Source organism: Colias croceus, chromosome 15 (genome assembly GCF_905220415.1).
Source record: "Colias croceus chromosome 15, ilColCroc2.1".
In the NCBI taxonomy this organism is placed as follows: Eukaryota; Metazoa; Arthropoda; class Insecta; order Lepidoptera; family Pieridae; genus Colias; species Colias croceus.
This window is the reverse complement of record NC_059551.1, coordinates 848,721-871,591: the sequence shown is the minus strand read 5'-3', so window position 1 is coordinate 871,591 and position 22,871 is coordinate 848,721. Positions and strand designations below refer to the sequence as shown.

General features: G+C 33.7%; 2 protein-coding genes across 3 annotated transcripts in view; both read left to right on the top strand.

The window, feature by feature from the left end:
* LOC123698275 (stress-activated protein kinase JNK) overlaps positions 1-22,871 on the top strand; it is a 94,516-nt gene that overhangs the window by 45,185 nt on the left and 26,460 nt on the right. For both annotated transcript variants that reach the window (XM_045644865.1, XM_045644866.1), the window contains exon 3: positions 15,494-15,553. The gene's annotated coding sequence lies outside the window, so the exon portion shown is untranslated. The remainder of the gene's footprint in view (positions 1-15,493; positions 15,554-22,871) is intronic.
* Positions 21,137-22,259, top strand: LOC123698183. The gene has a single exon (XM_045644776.1). It carries the CDS (start codon positions 21,137-21,139, stop codon positions 22,055-22,057), a length of 921 nt encoding a protein of 306 aa, XP_045500732.1. The 3' UTR covers positions 22,058-22,259.

Sequence of the window (22,871 nt, the reverse complement as noted above, 5' to 3'; positions counted from 1 at the left end):
GAGTATGACTTAATAAATTGTGTTAAGTTTTGATTGTTTATTTAGAAGCTTCCATTGAAACTACTCATTTGTCTCTGACAGAAATATGTGCTATGATAATCAAGTATAATAATAATTGTTGTAATATCTACCAATTGCAATCGTATAATTATTAAATTGTGTCATTTTCGATTCGAAATTAAATCTGATTCATTTCTCTTTTGTGATTTACTTCTTAAAGTCAAAGAAAGACATTTTTTTTATATTAAAAATACAAATATAACAATTCCTATTTGCAAATACACCTTTTGACAACAGTACTTTGAATTAACTTAGATTAAAGTGAAGCGAAGCCAAGTTATCATCATCATCATCATCATCAGCCCATATACGTTCCCACTGCTGGGACACGGGCCTCCTATGAGGGTACAGGCCATAATCCACCACGCTGGCCAAGTGCGTGTTGGCGGATGACACATGTCGTCGAACTTTTTAATTCTTCGACAGTCGGTTTCCTCACGATGTTTTCCTTCACCGTTCGAGCAGTGGTGATGTTACAACATGCGCAGATAAATTGAAAAATCAATTTATTTCCTGCGCGCTCGCCTGGTCTCGAACCCCGGACTTATCGATTCAAAGTCCGAGGTCTCACCACTGAGCCACCACTGCTCTAGCCAAGTTATAATAATAGCTTAATTTCATCTAGAAGATGACGGAGAAGGGAATTTCCGCAGTACCCTCATTTGTTACAAGTCGGCCCCGTTTTACTGGGAACATATTTCAGACTGAAAGCCTACTTAAAGGAATGAATACAATTGTACTGATTATATTTAAAGTATCGTTACTTTTGGATCTCGAGGATTTCGACAAACGATTGTTATAAAATGTTCTAGATGCTTTTGTATTAAAAGGTAAAAACTATGTGTTTTTATACGTAATTTTGATTTAGTACTTATTCGTTAATTGAAGACTAAATTGTTTTATTGTGAAGGGGAAATTAATATTGTATATTCTAAGTGTATGTTCCTTTCTCAGTTCAGAATATCATATAGAGGTAATTGTTACTAATTAGAAAAAAAATACTATTACAGTTTTATAACACGAAGCATGTCTGCATGTATGTCCTTTTATAATATAAATGCTGCCTCGCATAAAATCCAACACAAGTAATTATTATGTCTATGTACTCATACATTTAAAACATATTATCTCTTTTACTATCTATACATAAGTATGTTCGTAAGCACAGTTGTAGCAAACGGTTATGAAATCACATGCTGCATTTGCAAGTCATCGTTCCCGCGACCTTGTTGCCGGGGCGTTGGCCCGCGTAGGAACACCCTGTTTGTTTTCCGTTAATGATTGATGGTGTTTTGGTATACAGGGTGTTGTGTGAATGTACGGTGTGAAAGAGTTGTGGGTTAAATTGAAGGTGTAATTAAAAATTAATTTTAAAATGGTTAATATGGGGTGTTATAAGTAAGATAGTGTGAATGGAAGATATATTACTTAGAAGTTGCTATTTTTGATAAAAACTGGCGGTCCGCCCCGACTTCACCCTCGATACATGCCTACGTTTTCTCTCCATAAGAACCATCCTCGTACTTTAAGGAATACAATACAAAAATAATTAACGAAATCGGTTCAGCCGTTCTCGAGTTTTGCTCTTACCAACACATTTAGCTATTCATTTTTATATTATAGATTTTAGATAGAACACAATAGTGTCTGTATAATTTCGAAGAGCTGTTTATTGGATTCATGATGAACATAAGTGGGTACGACGTAATCACATACTAATATTATAAATGCGAAAGTAACTCTGTCTGTCTGTCTGTTACTCAATCACGCCTTAACTACTGAACCAATTTTGCATGAAATTTGGTATAGAGATATTTTGATTGACCTGAGAAAGGACATAGGCTACTTTTTACCCCGGAAAATAGGATAGGTTTTATCCCGGAAATCCCACGGGAACGGGAACTATGCGGGTTTTTCTTTGACTGCGCGGGCGAAGCTGCGGGTTGAAAGCTAGTTTAAAATAAAATTTTAAAAGCATTGTTTACCACCTAGTTACAAAACGTTCCTTAGTTTCGCACTTTCTAGGCTTGTAATTGAAATGTAAATCGTAATTACATCGTAACAAAAAGTACTTTTGTTCGCCCGATATTAATGCCACAATGGAAGCAGACTATCGTAGCCTCAATGCGGAGCGCTCAATGACCGCTCTGGTGTTGGAAATTATATTGGACTGTGTATTATTATGTACTAGTACTATGAATATTGTAATAACTATTAGTTATGTATTTTCCTTGTAAAACAGTTTCTACATCTTACCCTCATGTGCTATAAGGGGCATAGGTTTCTATACAATATCAATGATATTATATTAAGAAACAAGAGGTAGATACGTTACCAACGCACCAAAACGTAAACCGTGAATTGGTCCTAATTGGGACCAGTGGAATCAGTCAGATTGTGACTTGTGACAGCGAACGTACATGCTGATATAAACGTTAAAATTATCAATAATGCCTTCTTGTGTGTTCAGAAAGTGCACAAATTACGATAGTAAAATAAAGAAAGATAGAGGAATATCATATCACAGGTAAATGTATTAAAATATTATAATTTTAGAGCAAAAATAACAATTTGCAATTATTAATGAATGACACTTGCTTGACACTTGTATTGAAATAATGAAAGGGATATAACATTGCTTCAATCACTAGTGTGACAAAGCTAGCGCACACTGTGTTCAAAGATTATCATGCAGATACGATTATTTGTATTTCAATAATTAAATGTATTTCAATTTGATTTTGATTATTTCGATTTGGGTAAATACTTGATTATTTTTATATTTAAATCCACACAGTGCATGTAATTAACAAATATATCTATTTATTATATACAATGAAATCGTGATGGCAAAAATGTTTGTTTGCAAAAATGATGTTGAATTTACGTATACATTAAAGAAAAGATTATCGCTACTGACGAAAAATGCTATTTGCTTTTGTGTAAATAGCTATTGAACATACATTTTATTTGTGTTTTAGATAAAAAAGGCTTATACTTCATCCTTTCTTTTATTTCATACTTTTTTTCATCTAGGCACCACTATTATTATATCCTACAAGTTGGAGTGATGACCATGTACGGGTTCCGGGAACTGCCTTGAAACGAATAGCGTAAGATCGGTCCGTATGGAGTTCTATAAGGAGGACTATGCTCAGCAGTGGGTGTTTATCGGGTGAAATGATGATGACCGAAAACGAACACCACAGCTAGTAATAAATGCTTAATACAGTTATATCTCCAAAAAAGTTTTTTTTCATTTTAATACAACTTCATAATAATAATTAAATAGTAAATGAAATTGTCACATTTGTTTACGTGTGCAGGAAACGTAACATCTATAACATTGAACCTTCTGTGTCGTTAGTCTATGCCAATTGCCATGGCAACTATTTGTTTATTTATATTTAATTGGTGAATTCTTGTGACTTTTGCTTACACCTGCGCGGAAGTGACAAACTATCTTTGTCTTTTTTGTTTATATCATTTTATTAGAGCCATCTCTCTTATACAGTCTGTCAATGTAATAAATTAAGTAAAATGAAACTTGTATTTGTGTGTGCCTGACACTGCATAGGAAGCATTTTTTTTGGATATCTTGTGAGTATATAACGTATCTATACATAAAATATCATTGTACAATATGGTAAAATAGATTGTCAACGACGACATCTTTGTAAATTGATTCTCTATTATATATTGACCGATAATTTTTAAATTTCATGTTTTAAATTTAATTGTATAGAGTATAGACTATAGATTCGGTAGATAGTGGAGTTCATATCAGATGACCATATCTCAACTTTTCTCACAATAAATCTAATGTGCTACAAACGTATACGAATATTCAAAAGATTGTAACAAAAATAGCCCCGGGTATTTCATTGGTATTTGTCAAGTGTAAGGAAGCGTGAACCGAGGCTTATTATCAAATAAATCCTACTTTTATCGATGATCGGATATTTGAGGGTAGTTTCGGATAAATCTTTATCTAAATGTAACATTTTACCATGAAAAGAGATACGAAATGGCTAAGAGCCCAAAGACGTAACAAAACTGTAGTAATAATTTGATGATAAATAATATAAAAAATAATGCCCTAAAATAAAACATGTTAAAGGTACAAAGAATCAAGATTTAAATGATTAGATAAATTATTAAATTTAAATGGTTATACCGCAAAAACTTATAGTCTGCTATAAAAATAATAGTCTGATACTAAATATTAATTTAGAATTTCACACCAACACGACAGTTTTATGTCACAAGGAAACAATGCTGAAGTCATTTTACAATGTTGTTGTGTTAGGTCGTTGCTCCGCAGTCGATCGAGCGACTATTACAGCGACTGTTATGAACTGAATGCGTTTTAGTTCTCGGTAAAGTGTGTGTTTGTCTCTTTGATTTGTTTAAAGGTGTGAGGTTTTGCTTCAGTCGTATATACAAGAGAGTCTATGTAGTTAATATGTAAATTTCTAAACTAAATATACCAATAATGTGAGAAAAAAAGTATTTGTAAACATATTGCGACAAAACTGTGTTAAAAAAAAGGTGTTACAAACACCTTTTTTTAGTTCAAGAATATAAGGAATTCATCGTTTAATAGACTACGCTGGTAGGCCAAACTACAGCTAAGGGCCAGACAGCCAATATTACAAAATATTATCCAATATAAACGTATGCATAAGTTATCTAAAAAGCAATTAATTTATACATATTCTGTTTGAAATTAAAGTGAGAGAACCATCCTCTTTAGGTCATGCATACAATTACAGTAAATATTCATTTCTATAAACGCAATAGCGTGCTGCATTTGTGAACTGAGCTTTATAGAGGGAGATAGCAAGTGGGTGTGAAAGAGACGGAGCACATGCAGGCTTCCGTGTTCTCAATGGATGCGCGTTTGACATACTTTCCTGCATTGTACGAAAATTTCTTTAAAATGCATTCTGTATTGCATTCTAATTTTAGACAGTGAGCTTTTAAATTCATGTTTTGTTGTGTAACATTAAAATATTCAGATAAATACTTTAATAAATAAGGAATATGTTGAACTAAAATGACTCATAAATTTGACTGTATAATAAGGTTGGTGATAGGGGTAAAATCTACAAATTGTTGGAAAGTTATTCTTATTTGTAGACGGAGTGCAATCGCATTGAATACTTTATGACCACAAGTTTAAAGTTGCAACTTAAAGCTACGCGGTAAGCTATGAATAAGTTGGTCTAAGTCTATGCACTTTGGTTCCCCGTGGAGTTGACTTACACTTGAATATTTTGATTTTAAATTAGCTTTTGTTTGCTAACTATGTATGCAGGATGTTTTCTAAACAATTTATGAAAGGACGAGTTACCAAAATACATTTTACTGCATTGCATCAAAATAATGAATCGTAAAAATACATACCTTGGATACAGCGGTTATTTTTAAATAATATTTGCCACGAAAGATATTTCACACTACATTTTGTTGGCACACACCACAATCCACCCGGTACCAAAATATCGTATTCCAAAAGCAAACCTTTTATTAATACGCGACCACGAAACGCACTCAATTGGTAATGCGAATAAGCATAATCGTATATCAGAGTCAAAATGGCGGGAAAAATGAAATATCTGCGGGGCCGTTTGACACGCGTCATTGCAAACTGTTTCAGAATTGACTGGTTATTCCATTCGAGAATTTAAAAATGAAATGGCACAGAGAAAAAATTCATTAGTAACGTATTTGAAAATGGAATAGAATTTGCAAATGTATGGTTTCCTGGCCATAAAGAAAAAAAAGTATGGTTGTTTTTTTTTTTCGGCTAGGGCGCGTATTGATTTGTAATGAATTAATTGTCTATGAACAGATTATATCAAAAGTAGTGCCAAGTCACAGAATACATAATAGTAGCTAAACGCTACAGAACGGACACTCTCCGCCTCCCGCCAAAATTAAACACTTACCTCACCCCGCACGATCAGACATAAAATGGTCCATATTTTTCTACAGGGACGATACGCAACGAAGATTGACAACATTAATCAAATTGACTTAAAGTAATTTTATTATTTTGGATTTGTGATTATCGTTTTTCATAGAAAATGGTTAGATATTGTGCTGTTTACGGATGTATTTTATCAGAAAAACGCGAATTTTTTTTTACGCTAGTCAAAAATGTGCCAACCATAAAGCGTTAACACACACATTTGCAGTATCTACAGTGTGACTGTCAAAACGATAATTTTGTATGGAGTGTCCGGGGTGTGGCCAAGTTTTATTTTTTTCTATAAACTGTTCACTTTTGTCCCTTGACCTACCATGGAATTGAGTCCAAGTTGCTAGTTTATTTATTAATTCCCGTCTCATTTACGTTGCGGGTTCTTGCGTAAGCTTGTATTACGTCAAGCCTGTTCGTTGCAGAAAAATACATCCGTAAAGTAGAGCAGGAACTAGGTTTATCTTTAGATATCCTTATGTACTGCGATAGAGATTTTTTAAATTAATTTTTTAGCATAAAATGTATTATTAAAATAAATACACATTTAACTACTAAGAATAAGACTGCACTATTCTTAAGCACAGTTTATTAAAATATTTACATTGTACATTTAACTAATAAGAATAAAATTGCTTTTAAATAAAATTCGCAAGACATTAATAATATTTAAAGCACTGTTCACATGTAATTTGATCGAAATATAAAAAATGTTTAAGCCGGGCCTTAGTGTGTTCAGTTCACAATTTTGCTAAAGCCATATTTTAGTTGTGGCAACTCAGGCGGTATAGCCTCCCTTGTGAATTTGGTGTTGAAGATACCTACAGTATAAACCTTACGAATCACAATAGTGTATGAATATTTATGTTTCAGTTTTGTTTATGCAGTATGGCTGTTGAATAAATATGTGTTTCATAGAATGACTGCTTTTACTTTGAAATATTGTTTTCAAATAAGTTCTAGTAAATTTATGTTTTAAAATGAGCTTTAAGTCCAATACCTTTAGATTCATATTGAACGCAAAATTTTAATTTGTATTTTTTTACATAATATTATAAATGACAATGCAAATGGCATTTATATACTATCGAAAAACTTTACATTCGCGTACCATACAATTTATTTGCCATTTGGCCTGTCCATAACTTTACTTAGCCTATAATCGAATCATCTACAGCATCCTATACCCTTGACATTTGTTATTTCACTTTGGCACCGAACCTTCATAACTGGGAGCGCAATAAAACCGTTATTTTGGCAACGGTGCCAGATATCGGTACCGATACCCGTACCGATGGCGAGGGGTGTCATTTGTGACGGTATCTAAAATCTAGCTTAATAACGAGTGTGCACGCGATTCTAATCAATGATTACTTTATTTTGGACGCTTTTAAGAATGTTTTTTGTGTGTAATTGGTTTTTGTTCGGTGTATTGAATCTTTTGCTGTTATGTACTATGTCCTTGATTAAATTTTATTTGGACTCTTAAATAGGCATATTGCTGACTGAATTATTCATTAATAGCCAAGTTAAATACCAATTATTTATTTGAGTTTCGTTTATTATATGTTCTTTTTCAGGGTGAAGAAATCGAGGTCAAGGTTTTAATAACAAATGTTTCGGAGTTTTCCTTGGTATATTTTTTATGTTAAAGCTAATATTTTACAATTTGATTATTCATTTTAATTTTGATGTCAGCTAGTTAAAGTGATATTCTCAACACAAGGATTTTGTACTTAAACGTTATAACTGTTGTACCTAATAATTTATTAGGTATTAAGTAGGTATATATAACGGGATAAGAATGTCTTATCTGTATAAAAGTCTAAACATATTGCTAAAACGATCATCAAAGCCCACCGCCCGCGCCTGTTACAAAATACAAGATGCAAAGTGGAATAAACCTTCATCGATTATATTCGTAACGGTACACAAATAGAATAAGACAGGAAGCCGGGGTAACAAAGGGAACAGCGCTATCTGGGAGGGTGTGACGTCAGAGGGGGGGCGTGTTGGTTGACGTCTATCGAGAAATATTATAGCAGGAGAGAATTTATAATGATATGTGTGGTTATTAAAGTCTTATTTAAACTGGTATGTTCTTTTTGTTTACTTTTCGTTTTTTTTTATAATAAAACAGTGACTCGGCTTGATTTAATATTGGTCTAGATGTTATTTAAATTCGTGTGACTTTATATTATTAGAGAAAAATAAAGCGATCGTGATTTGATTTGAAATTGAATTATTTAATTAAAACTTGAATTATTTTAAAATCAATTATGCATATGAAAAATTCCAACTTTACAAAATCAATGGGTATAACTCGACATGTCAAAGCTAGCAAAGCTTACAAAGCAAGCCGTGATGAATATTGTTTCAAATGCATGTTTTATCTTCGAGCAAATGCTGTTCTGGCTTTGTTATTGTTACGGTTTTGTTATTGTTACGGATTTGTTATTGTTACGTAGAGCTAAGCTGCCTGTACACTTGTGCCTGACACTGGGAATTGTGAAGGCTCACGCCAAATTGGATTCGCGTCCAATTTAGTGGCATCCACTATGTGAAGGAAGGTGGTTAATGGAAACCCAGCTTTAGTGTATAAAGGTATGCATGATACTGATGTTTGTTTACTTGATATACGACGGGTTTCTGATTTGAATACTGTACGATAAGAACGTCTCAAAACATGCTGCTTATTGCATAAAATGTTGTTTAAATATTATTTGTATGCGATATAAGCTTTCTCAAATTTTAATTGATGGATATTCTTTACATTTTGTTAGTATATTATTACCAGCTGCGCCCCGCGGTTTCACCCGCATTGCTCCGCTCCTGTTGATCTTAGCGTGATGATAGCGGCCTTTAGCCTTCCTCGATAAATGGGCTGTCTTACACTGAAATAATTTTTCAAATCGGACCAGTAGTTCCTGAAATTAGCGCGTTCAAACAAACAAGCAAGCTTTTCAGCTTTATAATATAACGAAAATAAAAACTAAAATATGGCCTATGTAATCAGACAATGCTATATCCACTGGACTATCTACTTTATACAAATAAACACACGACTTACCAAAGTTGCGAACACACATCAATAAAACTGCCTAAATAATGCAAATCAAGGCAAAAGTTCGTCGACATGAAATGTGAGCTGAACAGGTGTTGGCCTTGCTGCTATCGATTGCTTTTTATTTGCTACGTGTGGTGTTCATAAATCAATGTCCGGTTATATTAAAAAATGGCGTATTATACGTTTTATGGGGTAAGAAATTTAATATGGTATGTAGTAACCCCTTGTCTGTTGTCTAAAGGACTTGATAATTATTAAGTCAAACTTAAAGTTGAAAGTCACTACTTATAAACTGTGGTTGAGTGCGGAAAATCTTTTCAAAATGTGTTAAATTTATCAGCCAATAATGCCGCTACTCAATTGCTAAAATAGAATATAGTGTTGAATCTGAGAAAGTAACTTTTTTGCGCAGTATCAACGTAATTTTAACTCTGAAAGGTGAAGAAAAACATAGTGAGGAAAATGGTTTTAAAACATGGATAATTTTTCCTTTTTAAAATGATTCAATTCTTGTTTCCTTTTCCTCGGAAAATATAATTCATATATTGGACGAAACTTGTTTTAATATTGCTTGTAGCCTTCTCGGTAAATGTAATATCGAGCCCAAAATAATTTTTCATTTTAAACGTTCCCGAGTTAAGATCGTTCAAACAAAGAAACTCTTTAGTTTTATAATGTAAAATGTTACCAATAAATTCTCAATAAATGTAATATCGAACACACATTTTAAAGTGAAACTTTTATTACATCGTCTCAAACTTTTTGGTCTGTGTAGCGCATGTCGCGTGTATCGCGGCTGCCGAGTAGGTATACCTACTCGGCACGCGACATGCGCTACACAAAGCAGTGTTCGGAACTGTGTGGCTAGTGTGAGTTTTCATCGAGTAAGAAACGTTACTATCGCGTCTGCGTCACAGCGAAATTTGTATGGGGAATCAAAGCTTCCCCATACGTCCGCTAGGGGCGCTGTTCGATTTCCCATACTAATTCGGCTGTGACGCAAACGCGATAGTAACGTTTCGTACTCGATGAAAACTCGCACTAGGCACACTGTTCGATCAGTTTCACTTTTACCGTGGTTTCATAAAACCACACAACATTTTTTTTTAATTTTAAAACGTTTTGAGTTTCGCTGCAATTATAGAAAAATATTCACTTTATAATGTTAGCAGCAAATATTTAAAAAGTAGCTGAGAAGGTGATTTCGCCTTGTTTTTTATTTATCAGGCAAATTGCTTTTACGAAAAGTAAAAGAGATAAGTTACTTTGGAAAGTAATTGAAGGACAACATGTGGACAAATGCTTAATAATTCAGATAGAACACTCGAAGCTTTTCTATTGTTCAATACGGATATATATTTTATTCATTCGTTAGTTTCTTTTGTACTTTTTTCTCATTTATGAATGACTTCTTAATTAGATAATGAGCTCATAAATTATAATGAGGAAATGATAGAATAAGGACAAATGGAATTAATATTTTATTGTTGCATGTTTAAGTTACTGAAAATGTATATTTAAAGAAAATTGCTTCATTTTTTAATAAATTCATATACCTATTTAAAACACAATCATGTCTTAGTTGTTGTTTCAGATGGTTTCATATACTAAAATGAAATTGGTACACTTTACAAAGATGAACCCACAACAACAAATCAACTCCATGTGTTGATTTGATAAAATGGCGGGACTTATGTTTGTCTAAGATCTAAATTGCACTAAGGAATTGTACCCATATTCACGAATAAAAACATTTGAAATTGAATGTCAATAAAAAGGAATATCCAAGAAAGATTGTGATCAAACTCTAGACTAATAAATACTGAATAATTTAGAAAAACTAGCTTCCAAAGTGACAAGTGTGCGGAGAAATGTCTACGAAAAAGCGTCGTGAAAGCTTTCAATTTCTCCCGTGTAAGCTTATTTGCATAAGCTCCAGGCTCCGACGAGCTTTAAGCCCAGATATACGCAAACAAAACCAGTACATTATCTTGCAAAGATATTCGAGGATTAGTTGTGTATATAGGTATATAAGTGAGTCAGGGAGTGGTTCTTTGGAATCAGAAATGTATGTTTTCTTTAAAATATGTGGATCATTAGAACTTTCGCATAAGTTGTTTCTATTAATACCTACTTTATTTGCCTAACGCACGTACCTACGTGTACCTATACTTACTTACCTAAGATACTTGTTGCCTTAACAAGATTTTAATACGTAATTTGAATTAATCTATACTAATATAAGAGGAAAGGTTTGCATGTATGTATTGTTTTCACGCATAAACTACTGGACCGATTTTCATGAAATTTGGCACAGACAATCTTTAAACCCTGAGAAAGAACATAGGCTACCTTTTATTTCGAAATATGTACCACGGGCGAAGCCGGGGCGGACCGCTAGTGTTTTTATAAAGAAATGGATGAAACTTGTTTAATTATTGTAGATCAAGTATAAACAAACAGCAACTTACAAAAATGTATTTTCATAATTTAAATTTGACCAATTGAAAAATGTATTCATAATGAATCTTACAAGTCATGACTTGAAAGTTAATGAATAAAAATAATGATGATAATGAAGTCAGAATAACCGTAATACGTAATGATACCTGCCTCATCACTCCGCCCTTAATAAACAAAATAACGTATTTATTCAAATGAAATCACTTAACTTAGCATCGAGGAAAGAAATGTTAATTCACGTTTCATTTCGACAAAGGCAAAAGGCGAAACTTGCAAATATTCTACCCTCGTATATATTATCATATTTAGGCCGATATCGTTTTTATGACGCTATGCGACCCAATTATCGTAGTGCCCCTGAACAAATAGGCAATTTTTGTGTGGTCTAGTCTAGATGTCTTGTAGAGAAGGACTATTTTTTTTAAAGAGATATGAGAGCCTTGAACGGTGTTTAATTTGAAGAGTCGAAGGGAGAAGGGCTTTATGTTTATCTAAATTTTGATTTAAAGTTATCTTCTATGCAACTAACGTACGTTGAAACGGAACGGAGTTATTTATTATCTATTTTCAGGTATTATATGGCTGGTTAGTAAGACTGCTGAACCACCGATATACCTATATTACATTAATATGTTAGAAATACACATTCTAGAGATATCCTCTCGCTTATAAACGATCAAGGCAGCCGAGGCATTTTCCACTTCAATAAGCTACTAACAAGTAACAGATATTTTAAGAAACCAGTTCAATAAGCCTCTTGCAAAGTGTGTCAAAAATGATGTTAACTGGTTAACATAAATAACGGAAATTTAACGTATAAAAATAACTAAAGAAACGTCCTTCAGAGATGGTCAAATATTTAAATTACTTTTTAACTTACTGCGTCTATAGAATTTGCCAGAAAGGAAAAGATAAACATTTTCAGAATAAACGCGACGTGAAAACACGGCAGAAATATCTCGAGATCAAAAGAACAAGTTTTATTTTTCGCATCTCAATATCGGATCAGATAATTTGGGATCCCACTTACCGTGAGTGATTGGCTTGGAGCGAAAAGGTATTATAATTGTGACAAAGGAATTGCTTATCTCTTGTGAACATTGTGTGTTCATTAAAGAAAATGTAATATATTGGGGATGATTTTATATGTAAGTTTGTAAAACATTAAACAAAAGCAACTGCAGAATTTATTTCTGCTGTGTACTCCTTACAATTAAACAGCGCATTTAAACCACGATTTATTTGTCAAAAACTGCATTGAAAAGGCTTTTTGACAATTGTGATAAACAACTACAGGATAACACAACTTGATTAAATTTGAGTCAAGACACTAATTGGTACACAAAGCAGAAAAAAAAAGACGTGTGGCACTCGGGGACTGCCGCGGTAAAGCTATTGCATAGCATGCCTGCAAGCCACACCTCCGAGCCCGTCGGAGTGGGGAGCGTGAGGTTTTTCGTTACGGAATTTCTCGATTCGGTCCCCGCGCTCAAGGCCCGCGATAGAAGCTTTGCAATAGCTTAAAAAATAAACAAAATTAAGATAATTCCTTTAAATACTTACGGATTTTATTACAATTGTCGTGAAAAATATCAATAAAATTAAAGTTGTTCCATTATCCGTCCACAAAAAAGCGGGTAGTATTTTATCCGTATGTATTTTATAGTTACCAATAAACATATTCCCTTGAACCTGGCACATACACATACCCTTTAGCGGTAAACATCAAACAATTACTCAGATCATTGGCTGTGAACCCAGTCGATATACTCGCTGGAGTAAGCTCACATTGTATAAGTATCCTAAAATAAAACGCTATTAAACACACCGTTTGATATAGTATTTATGTACTGATTAATATACACATATTAATAGACTTAAGGTTTTTCCTAAATAGGAAGGTATGTTAGTTATTTAGATAACTATTTAGAACAGTAACCAAGTAATAATATACTAAACTAGCTATCCACCCGTGGCTTCACCAGCTTTATTTAAAACTTGAAAAATTATATACTAAAACCTTCCTCGAAAACCATCCTATCTATTAAGAAACCGCATTCAAATTTGTTACGATAGTTTTAAAGATATAAGCATACATAGGGACAGACAGGCAGCGGGAAGTGAATTTGTTTTATACTATGTAGTGACAATAATTCCAATATTTTATTTAACAATATTCAATTAAATATAATTTATTCTTATATTTACTTAACTATTCCAGTGTATCACGGGCTAGCAATGCCGCAAACGAAAACTTTGCCGTCCTCAAAGCATTATTCCTTATCAAGAGTTGGAAATTCAGAAACTTGGAAATATTTTGTATAGTTCTCGTTTTAGAGGGAAATTCTCTATAACAATTTGAGATTACGTGGTTACAATGTACTAGAATTAAATTGTATTCGATTAAAAGAGGATTTAATTTAAATTTGAAATAGTATAAATCAGAAATAGTTACTGTTTCATAGATTATTATTAGATTTCTACCTTCTGCTAGATTGAGACATTTTTTTCTCCAAAAGAATTGTAACCAACACATTTAAGAGGCAGACGTTTATTCTATACTAGGTTTCCGCCCGCGGCTTCGCCCGCGCAGTCAAAGAAAAACCCGCATAGTTCCCGTTCCCGTGGGATTTCCGGGATTGCGTCATTTTTTCGGGATAAAAAGTAGCCTATGTCCTTTCTCGGGTATCAAAATATCTCCATACCAAATTTCATGAAAATTGGTTCAGTAGTTTAGGCGTGATTAAGTAGGTAACAGACAGACAGACAGAGTTACTTTCGCATTTATAATGTTATAGTATGGATTATAGAGTATTTCATCTATGTAATAAACGTATTTTCACTTTTTTCTCATAAAGAAACTCCCTTCTGACACATTCCGCTTTACCCACGAATTGCCTGCGGCTGAATGTATAAAACGACTATGTCGGCCAAGGCGTTTGAAATAAGAAAAACCACTATATATTAACGCTATTGGCTATTTGTAGGAAAGAAGGGTTACGTTCGATAATTTGCAAATCTTGAATGTTTACGAGCGATGGAGTTACATATTTTTTTTTTTTGAAGTGAGTGTAAGCATGTTTTTATTGCAAATCCTTAAGAATTACATGCTAAACAACTAAACAGAAACCTGTCGATTTGATGATTTCTGATATTTATAAAGTCCGTGTGGACTTTATAAAAGTCCAAATATATCATTGAAAATTGTGTCAATTTTCCTAACACAACGTTAAATAAAAATTGTTACAAAAATAGTTTTATAGGAAGTGAATAGTCTCTTCCACTCATTTTACTATCATTCTAAAAGGCAATATCCACACGTCCCCTATACATAAACGAATACAATTTTCCATCACTGAAATTGATATTTTCTAGCGAAAAATTCAATATACAGCACATCAGTGGTTGAACGCCCATAATCCGGACCATTCCGGGTGGATTAACATCAGAATATAGGATAAGATCCGTGGAGCGGTTATTGATAGATTTATGTAGCGATAGGCGACTCTATGCCTTTCTATAGGCGTCGCGGTTAGGCGTATCTTTGAGGGACGATCGTCTAGTTTGGGAATGGCTCATTGGGGATCTATTTAATAATGTTTCTAGTATTTATGTAATAACTGCTCCACGTATGTAGCTATAATGAAATGGGAAAAATAGCGTTTTCATATTTAATACGATACATATAGATAAATAGTTATCATGATAATATTAAAGTCAAGATAAAATAAATGTAATTTTCTTCTTATATTTTAAAGTATTCGTAATTCGTATACATTAAATAATCTGAATCGTGTTTGAATTAATAAAAATATTTTGAAACAAATCATAGCGTAAATTAAGAAAAGGAAATAGAAAATTACATAATTCATAAATTACTGCATGAATAATACTTATATACTATTTCATTGTTTCAGACAGTAGCTGAAAACATCCAGAATATTATTTCGTCGCAAAATGGATGCATGGATCTTATGGTAAGCGAATTTTTTTTACTTTAACGTAAAAAATATAAAAGAACTAATAAAATGTACACATGAAAACTTTATTTTATCAGGCAAAACATAAATGAAATAATGGTCATTGGTCAAAATATTAAATACCTATAAGAACATGTACATCCATACTAATATTATAAATATGCGAAAGTAACTCTGTCTGTTACTCAATCACGCCTAAACCACTGAACCAGTTTGTATGGAGTAGATGTAATTTGGTATGGAGATATTTTGATACCCGAGAAAGGACATAGGCTATCTTTTATTGCGAAATATGTACCACGGGCGAAGCCGGGGCGGACCACTAGTTTTGAAATAAATTATAACCAATCAGCAATATCTTGCATTCACAAATTCTAAGAACTAAAGTGCCTCTACTCATGGAATAAATATTACAGATCTTGCGAAAATCCAATAAGTCTAATTTTTTACCTCGAACAATTATTAAAAAAGTTACAAAGTACGTTTTAAGACATTTATCAAAGATGTAACTGTATTTGATTAGGTTCTCGATATTAAAAGGTTTTTAGTCGGCTTTCTTGAATATTAGAAATCCGTAATTTTTTATCGTTCTATCCATTTATCCACTATCGAGTGTGTGTGTCAGTTTTTTTACCATGTAATCATATTTTTTTAGGTTATATGTTCATAAACCCTGTGCGCCTATTTAACACTTTGAAGTTTAATGTTTTTATTATTTGTAATTTTAAGAGACATTCAAACTCATCAGATAATTTCCAGAAGTTTGAAAACCGACCGTTAAATTACACGTTAAAGGAGAATGGCGAACTCCCATAGGACTTTGGGCCTGATCGTTACACTGATGATTTATGTGGGGTTAAATAGATAAAAATATACAGATTCTATAAATATAACAATTAAAGATCTGTTCTATGGGATAGCAGAGATATTGAGCATGTAACGTCACTAAAATTGAGGTTAGGTTTGCTCGAGTTCAATGAATAGCTTTGTTTCTAAGTAGAGGTAAGTTTATATCCTATAATATATATTATTTAGATAAAGAGTGTAACAGAAGAACAGTTAGGTAATAGAGATATTGGATCGAACTTTTATTCTTTTAGAGTACCTACCAAAACATCGTAGGTACTTACATATAAAATAAAACACGTTTTTTCATAAATCGTTTATTCATCATTATCATTATAAACAATTAACACATCATCCAGAAACTGTGCTGGCGGCATTAAATCTGGTTGATACCTTGCCCAGCTAAGGTACCATATTATGGACATAACGTGACAGCAGCAACCTACAGTTCTTCTTCCTACTAAACAATTACAATAATAGACTGTTATTGCTTCCCTTCCTATGAGAGCACTGTCGACTAAAATATAAGTAAAATAAGTTTTACTACTTCTATGACTGGATTGAATGCGACCTCTTAAAAGCCATGTAGTACTTGATGTCGACAGTGCTCTCTGTATGTCGCTGTCTGATTCAGGGCACACTTCTATAACATATTTGCCATCGTTTCTTATGTGCTCACCATAATAGGACCTTGCTTGCTTAATTTGATATGAACCTAAGGAAACCAACTGCATTGTCATCTTCATGATTTTCAATCCTCAAAGAATCATTTGCAAGTTTCCAGCATGCATCAAATAATATGTGATCAGAGTGAGTGATCTACAAATAAAGAATTAATATTACAATTGGACAAAAGAAAGTGAATATATATAAATCTCGTGTCACAATGTTTGTCCTAAATGGACTCCTAAACCACTTAACCGATTATAATAAAATTCGCACAACTTGTGGAGTTCGATCCAACTTGAGAGATAGGATAGTTTAAACATGTAGGTACCACGGGCGAAGCCGGGGTGGACCGCTAGTATATATAAAACAATGTGTGTTTACATTTTTATTTGATTTCAATAGCTAGTACTAAATACCTTAGATAATACTAATCCACTAACCGTTAGAGGAGCAGCCCACCCTTGTATAATTGATAATATTGCGTTATCTTGTAACAAATGCATACGTATAGCATTGTTACGATTAGCATTAAATACCACAGTTGATGCAGTTCATATTTGTAAATGAAAAATCGGATGCAAAGTCGGTGTCCAGGTAGGGTAGCAGTAGTGAGTCGTAAAGGCAGGTAATCAAAGTCCGGTGTGCAAGCGTTGGTTGGTAGTAATAACAGAGATCGTCAGTGTCCGTAATACGTAGCGAAAGTCGATAAAGATGAAGAAAATAAGTTAACCACAAGCACAAAGTCGAATGTAACGACGAAAAACCTCAATCAAATGTCAAAAGTCAAACGACAAACATGACATTGTAATTAAAATTGAAGCGGCCAGCTACATTTCAGAAATATTCTTACAAAGTGCGGCCGCCATGAGTAAAATGTATAGAATTACGGATTACCTAAATAAATAGCGTGCTAAAAAGTTAAAAATAAAATATGTAACGCAGTCAACTTATATTTCTGATTCATAAAGCATTTGAATTTTGTATACTTAAAACTAAAAATGAAAATAAATATACATTCGTTTTAATCGATATATCGACTATTTTACTCCTGACAGCACTGACAATCTCTGCTTGATAAGACCGGTAGTCATAGAAATCTAAATAACAATGCCGTTAGTGAACATATTATCTTTTTTTTTCAAACATTTGTTTTCCCATAGAATCAGAAGTCAATATTTTACCAAGAATTATTAAAAATAACATAATGAATTTTAAATTTATTATCATTTCTGTAAGGCCTTATTTATGTTAGGCCCAGTTTCGCCATTCTCCTTTAACGTCTAATTTTCTTGTATTATTTATACGATTTATACAAATCTAAGCTGTCATTGCGAAGTATTCGAATGGCCCCGTCACGGCCCTGAATGGTCCCATTTCGCTGAGCCCCTAACGGGGATCGATTTCATTTGCATATAAACGTGCTTTGATGGCCCTCGCTTGAGATAACAGTACCCTTACCATGAGTTCGCAATCGAATCTTTCGTTCTTGCGGCATTCGATCGACAGTATTTCTCGAAAGCATTTGTCAAATAGGTAACTCATGGTACTGATTAAGTGTCTAGAAAACGCTACGAGATCACTCGCTATGAGTGACTGCTAGATGCGCTATATTAGTTTCCATAATGCCTTTTTACGCAGTGGAGTAAGATCACTCATGGTATTAACTATTAACTACTAACTCATGGTAGGCGTTCTGTTCTACTTGTTCTGTTCTGTTGTGTTCGTATTTAACTGCTCCTAAACAATGAATTGGAAGAAATATTGTGTTGTGAACGGAGGTTTTGTAGAACATGATTATTTTGAAGACATGTTGTCAAGACGGACAGATTTATTTGATGTAGCGGACGGACAAAGTAGGATGTACTTAACATATCACCAATATTTTATTAATTTAATAGTATTTTGTCATACCTATCTCTAAAAGATTATTAATAGCTCAGGCCCCGGAACCACAGACACAATAGAAAATCTATTGTGTCAATGGGTTAAGAACATTAAGAGCTAGCGCGCACGAGCAACTTTTGTCTGCGCAACTATTTTGTCTCTCCCACCTATAGGCTAGTATGAAACTTGAAAGTGCGCGCATGTAGCGACGCACGTAGCTCTGAGCTAGCCCATAGGTGGGAGAGACAAAATAGTTGCCGAGACAAAGTTGCTCGTGCGCGCTACCTCTTAAGTGACAATAATATCCAAAGGATTTCGTAAAATTCTCTGTATCCTCATATTCCTACAACATGTAATAAGAAAAACGTCTTCTCTTTTGTATTTTAGAGTTATCTCTGTGTTATTTATCATTTTATTTGTTTAAAAATGTATGTTTCATTGGGAAATTTTCAAGGGATCACAGATGAAATTCCTTACTCGTACATAGAATGTCGTCTATTGTTTATTTTGTATAACGTTAACAATTTAATTTCTTACGAGCTTTCAAAAACAGCTGTTTATCCAATCAAAGCTGCCTAAAACGATAGATCAATAAAATCCAATTAACCGTAACATCACTTGTAAATATCGACTAATTATCTATAACCAATGTTAATTTGTCTTGACAATGGCGTCTCGAAGCCAGTAAAGCGTTATCTCCGCAATTTGGAGTGAAGAACATCGATCGAGGATTAGCTCCGAGCTCGGCAAATGAGCGAGCAAATACTATTGTAATAAACAGCTTTGTGATTCCGGATGAGTGTTTGATTTTGTAATATTTTGTTGGTGAATTGTAAAATTGGATTTTATTCTCACTGTGACGTCTTCGTTTAATATTATGTATGCATGATTATTTTAATTTTTAACCGACTTCAAAAAAAGAGGAGGTTATCAATTCGGCCGGTATGTTTTTTTTTATGTATGTACACCGATTACTGTGGTTTCTGAACCGATTTACGTGATTCTTTTTTTGTTCGATGCGGGATGGTGTCGAATTGGTCCCATAAAAATTTTATTCGGATAGGCCCAGTAGTTTTTATTTTATGAGCATTTTTGTCTGTATTTGTAAATGTTGCAAGTGCAAGTTTGAAGTCGGTTGTTTTTAAACGCAGTTATCACTTGTGAGATGATAGTTTCAATATTATAACAGAAAATATAATTTATTATTGATAATGTCGTATGTATGCTGCTGCTATAAAAAGGGATATTTCTTCTGGGTAAGTTTGGTAAAATGTATGTGAAACATGAGATCAATAAAGATCGGTTTTCAGTGTTTCTATTTTAACTTGCTTTCAAAGGTCTATTTATCTAGTAGACATGGCATTTGTATATATACGTCAAGTCCTTTTGTTCTGAAAATATATATATCATCCCACTATTAAAAAGGTCAATATTGTCCAACCCATTCATAAAGGCAAACTTAATTCAAGTAGGAATTGTTTCAATGAAATGTTATTTAATAGAAAAAAATACATGAATGTCTAAATGCTAGTTTCGAGTCAATCGAGCGTGGGTGTATTCTGACCTTTGACCTTTCAGATCTGAAAGTTTCTACCTTTTGCGAGTCAAGTATCGAATTTCTTATTTAGATAGGTCTGTCAAACACTTTTTAAACTTGAAAACTTGTGCAACTAGACTTCGGAGCGCTTCCATTTTAATCTAAGTGAAAGGAATTTGAATAGGTTTTATTCAAATAAATATTCGAATATAGTTCAAACAAAGCTATGAACTTTTCAATAAAAATTAGATGGAGATAAACTGAGAAAAACAGATTTTTAAGCAAATAAATAAAAGACTTGTGGCACTCGGGGACTGCCGCGGTAAAGCTATTGCATGCTATGCCTTCAAGCCACACCTCCGTGCCCGTCGGAGTGGGGAGCGTGAGGTTTTTCGTTACGCAGTTTCTGGATTCGGTCCCCGCGCTCAAGGCCCGCGATAGAAGCTATGCAATAGCTTAAAATAAAAGAAAAAAACGTTCCAATACCAACCCTTCTAAGTATGATGGTAACTCTAACATAAGTGTTCACACAGTTCGCTTCGCGAAACAGCTGTGAGCGGTTGCGTATTACTCGATTCTGTGCTAATTACTAATCTGAGGGCGTAAACACTTGGTTCGAAAGTTCAAAATTAATACAAATAATAATGGAGTGCTGTATGTGCAATGCCTTATTTAATGATGGTGTCCTCTGTGGCACCTGCAAAAGATACTTCGACTATGGGTGTGCTCAAATTACTGAAACTGGTTGGCGCAAACTAGGAGCAGACCGAAGAGCAGCATGGAAATGTGGGTCCTGCAAAACTGCCACCGTCACCACCTCGCTACCGGAATCTGTTTCACTCGAGTCCATTATGAGAGAGATTCGCTCCATGAAAAATCAACTCACGGGCTTACCTAACCTTGTCGAAAGTTTTAATGACATAAAAACTGAGCTATCAGATATAAAAGCAAGCTGCGAATTCTTAGGAGGCAAATTGGAAGACTTTTCAATCAAAATTAATAACTTTGAGGACCGTCTGTTTAACTTGGAGAAATTGGATGGAGCTGTGCGTGCTCTTGAGGAGGAGATATCTACCTTAAAAACGCAGGCGCAGGACAGCGACAACAGATCCAGGCTTAACAATATTGAGATAAAGGGCGTGCCGGTCAAAAAAGATGAAAATCTTTTCTCTATATTGGATTCGATCAGCAAGTCAATAAACTGTAACATTGACAGAAATCAAATAAATTATATTTACAGAATTCAGAGTAGTCAGTCCAAAGAAAAATCTATAATTGTTAGCTTTTTGAATAGATACATTAAAGAAGACTTTGTAGCTGCTGGGCGTGCAACGACCAACCTATGTGCGTCAAACATTGGTTTTAAGGACTTTTCCCATAGAATCTACATTAACGACCATCTCAGCTCAAACACCAAATTGCTTTTAAATAGTGTCAAATCGTTAGCAAAAGAAAAAGGCTATCAATACACCTGGATCAAATACGGGAAAATCCACGTGCGTAAAAATAATACCTCTCGCGTATTGATAATTTCCAGAAAAAGCGATTTAAACAAAATTTCTTAATGTGTGGCTATTATTGTTCATTACTTCCTAGCTTACTTGATTTGTATAAATTATTACTGTTAAAAAAATACACGATCACCGGATTGCAAAAAAGGTTTAACACACCTAACACTGACGTAGTTGCTAACGCATTTCAACTATATTTCTTTTTGTTGAGGGTAAGTCAAAATTATTTACAATACGCTAATTTATTGCTTATCGCACTAAAATTAATGGTTGCATTCGCCTGCTTTGCCGAAGTTAGTGTTGACCTTGATACAAACTGTGTAACGTTCGTTTTAATATTTATCATTCTTACAATTATTTTATCCTGCAAATATACGTACGCACGGTTAAATCTTCTAATGGTTTTATTCGATTATAAAATGCCTTTTAAACGTTTATTGAATGTATCAAAACTAAATGGCTAACGAAAATATAAAATTATCAATTTACTATCAAAACGTAAGAGGATTAAGGACAAAGTCCTTATTATTTTTTCGTAATTTATGCTTAACCTCATATGATATTATACTATTAACGGAAACATGGCTTGTGGATGGTATATCGGATTCCGAATTTTTTGATGATCGTTATGTAGTGTGGCGTAGGGATCGGAATTATGAGACGACAGGACAAACGCTGGGAGGGGGCGTGCTTATCGCAGCCCGAAAGGAATTAATCGTAACGTCACAGGAGCAATTTCAGTCATCTGCCGAGGACCTCTGGTTGACTTTACGTGTTAAATATCATAACGAAATTATAAATATTCATATATGTGTATTATATCTTTGTAAACAAAACTTAGGCAGATCATTTTCTCAACAATTGCATA

Excerpts from the sequence above, each read along its gene's own strand:
- LOC123698183 (XM_045644776.1), top strand. The coding sequence starts at position 21,137 with ATGGAGTGCTGTATGTGCAATGCCTTATTTAATGATGGTGTCCTCTGT.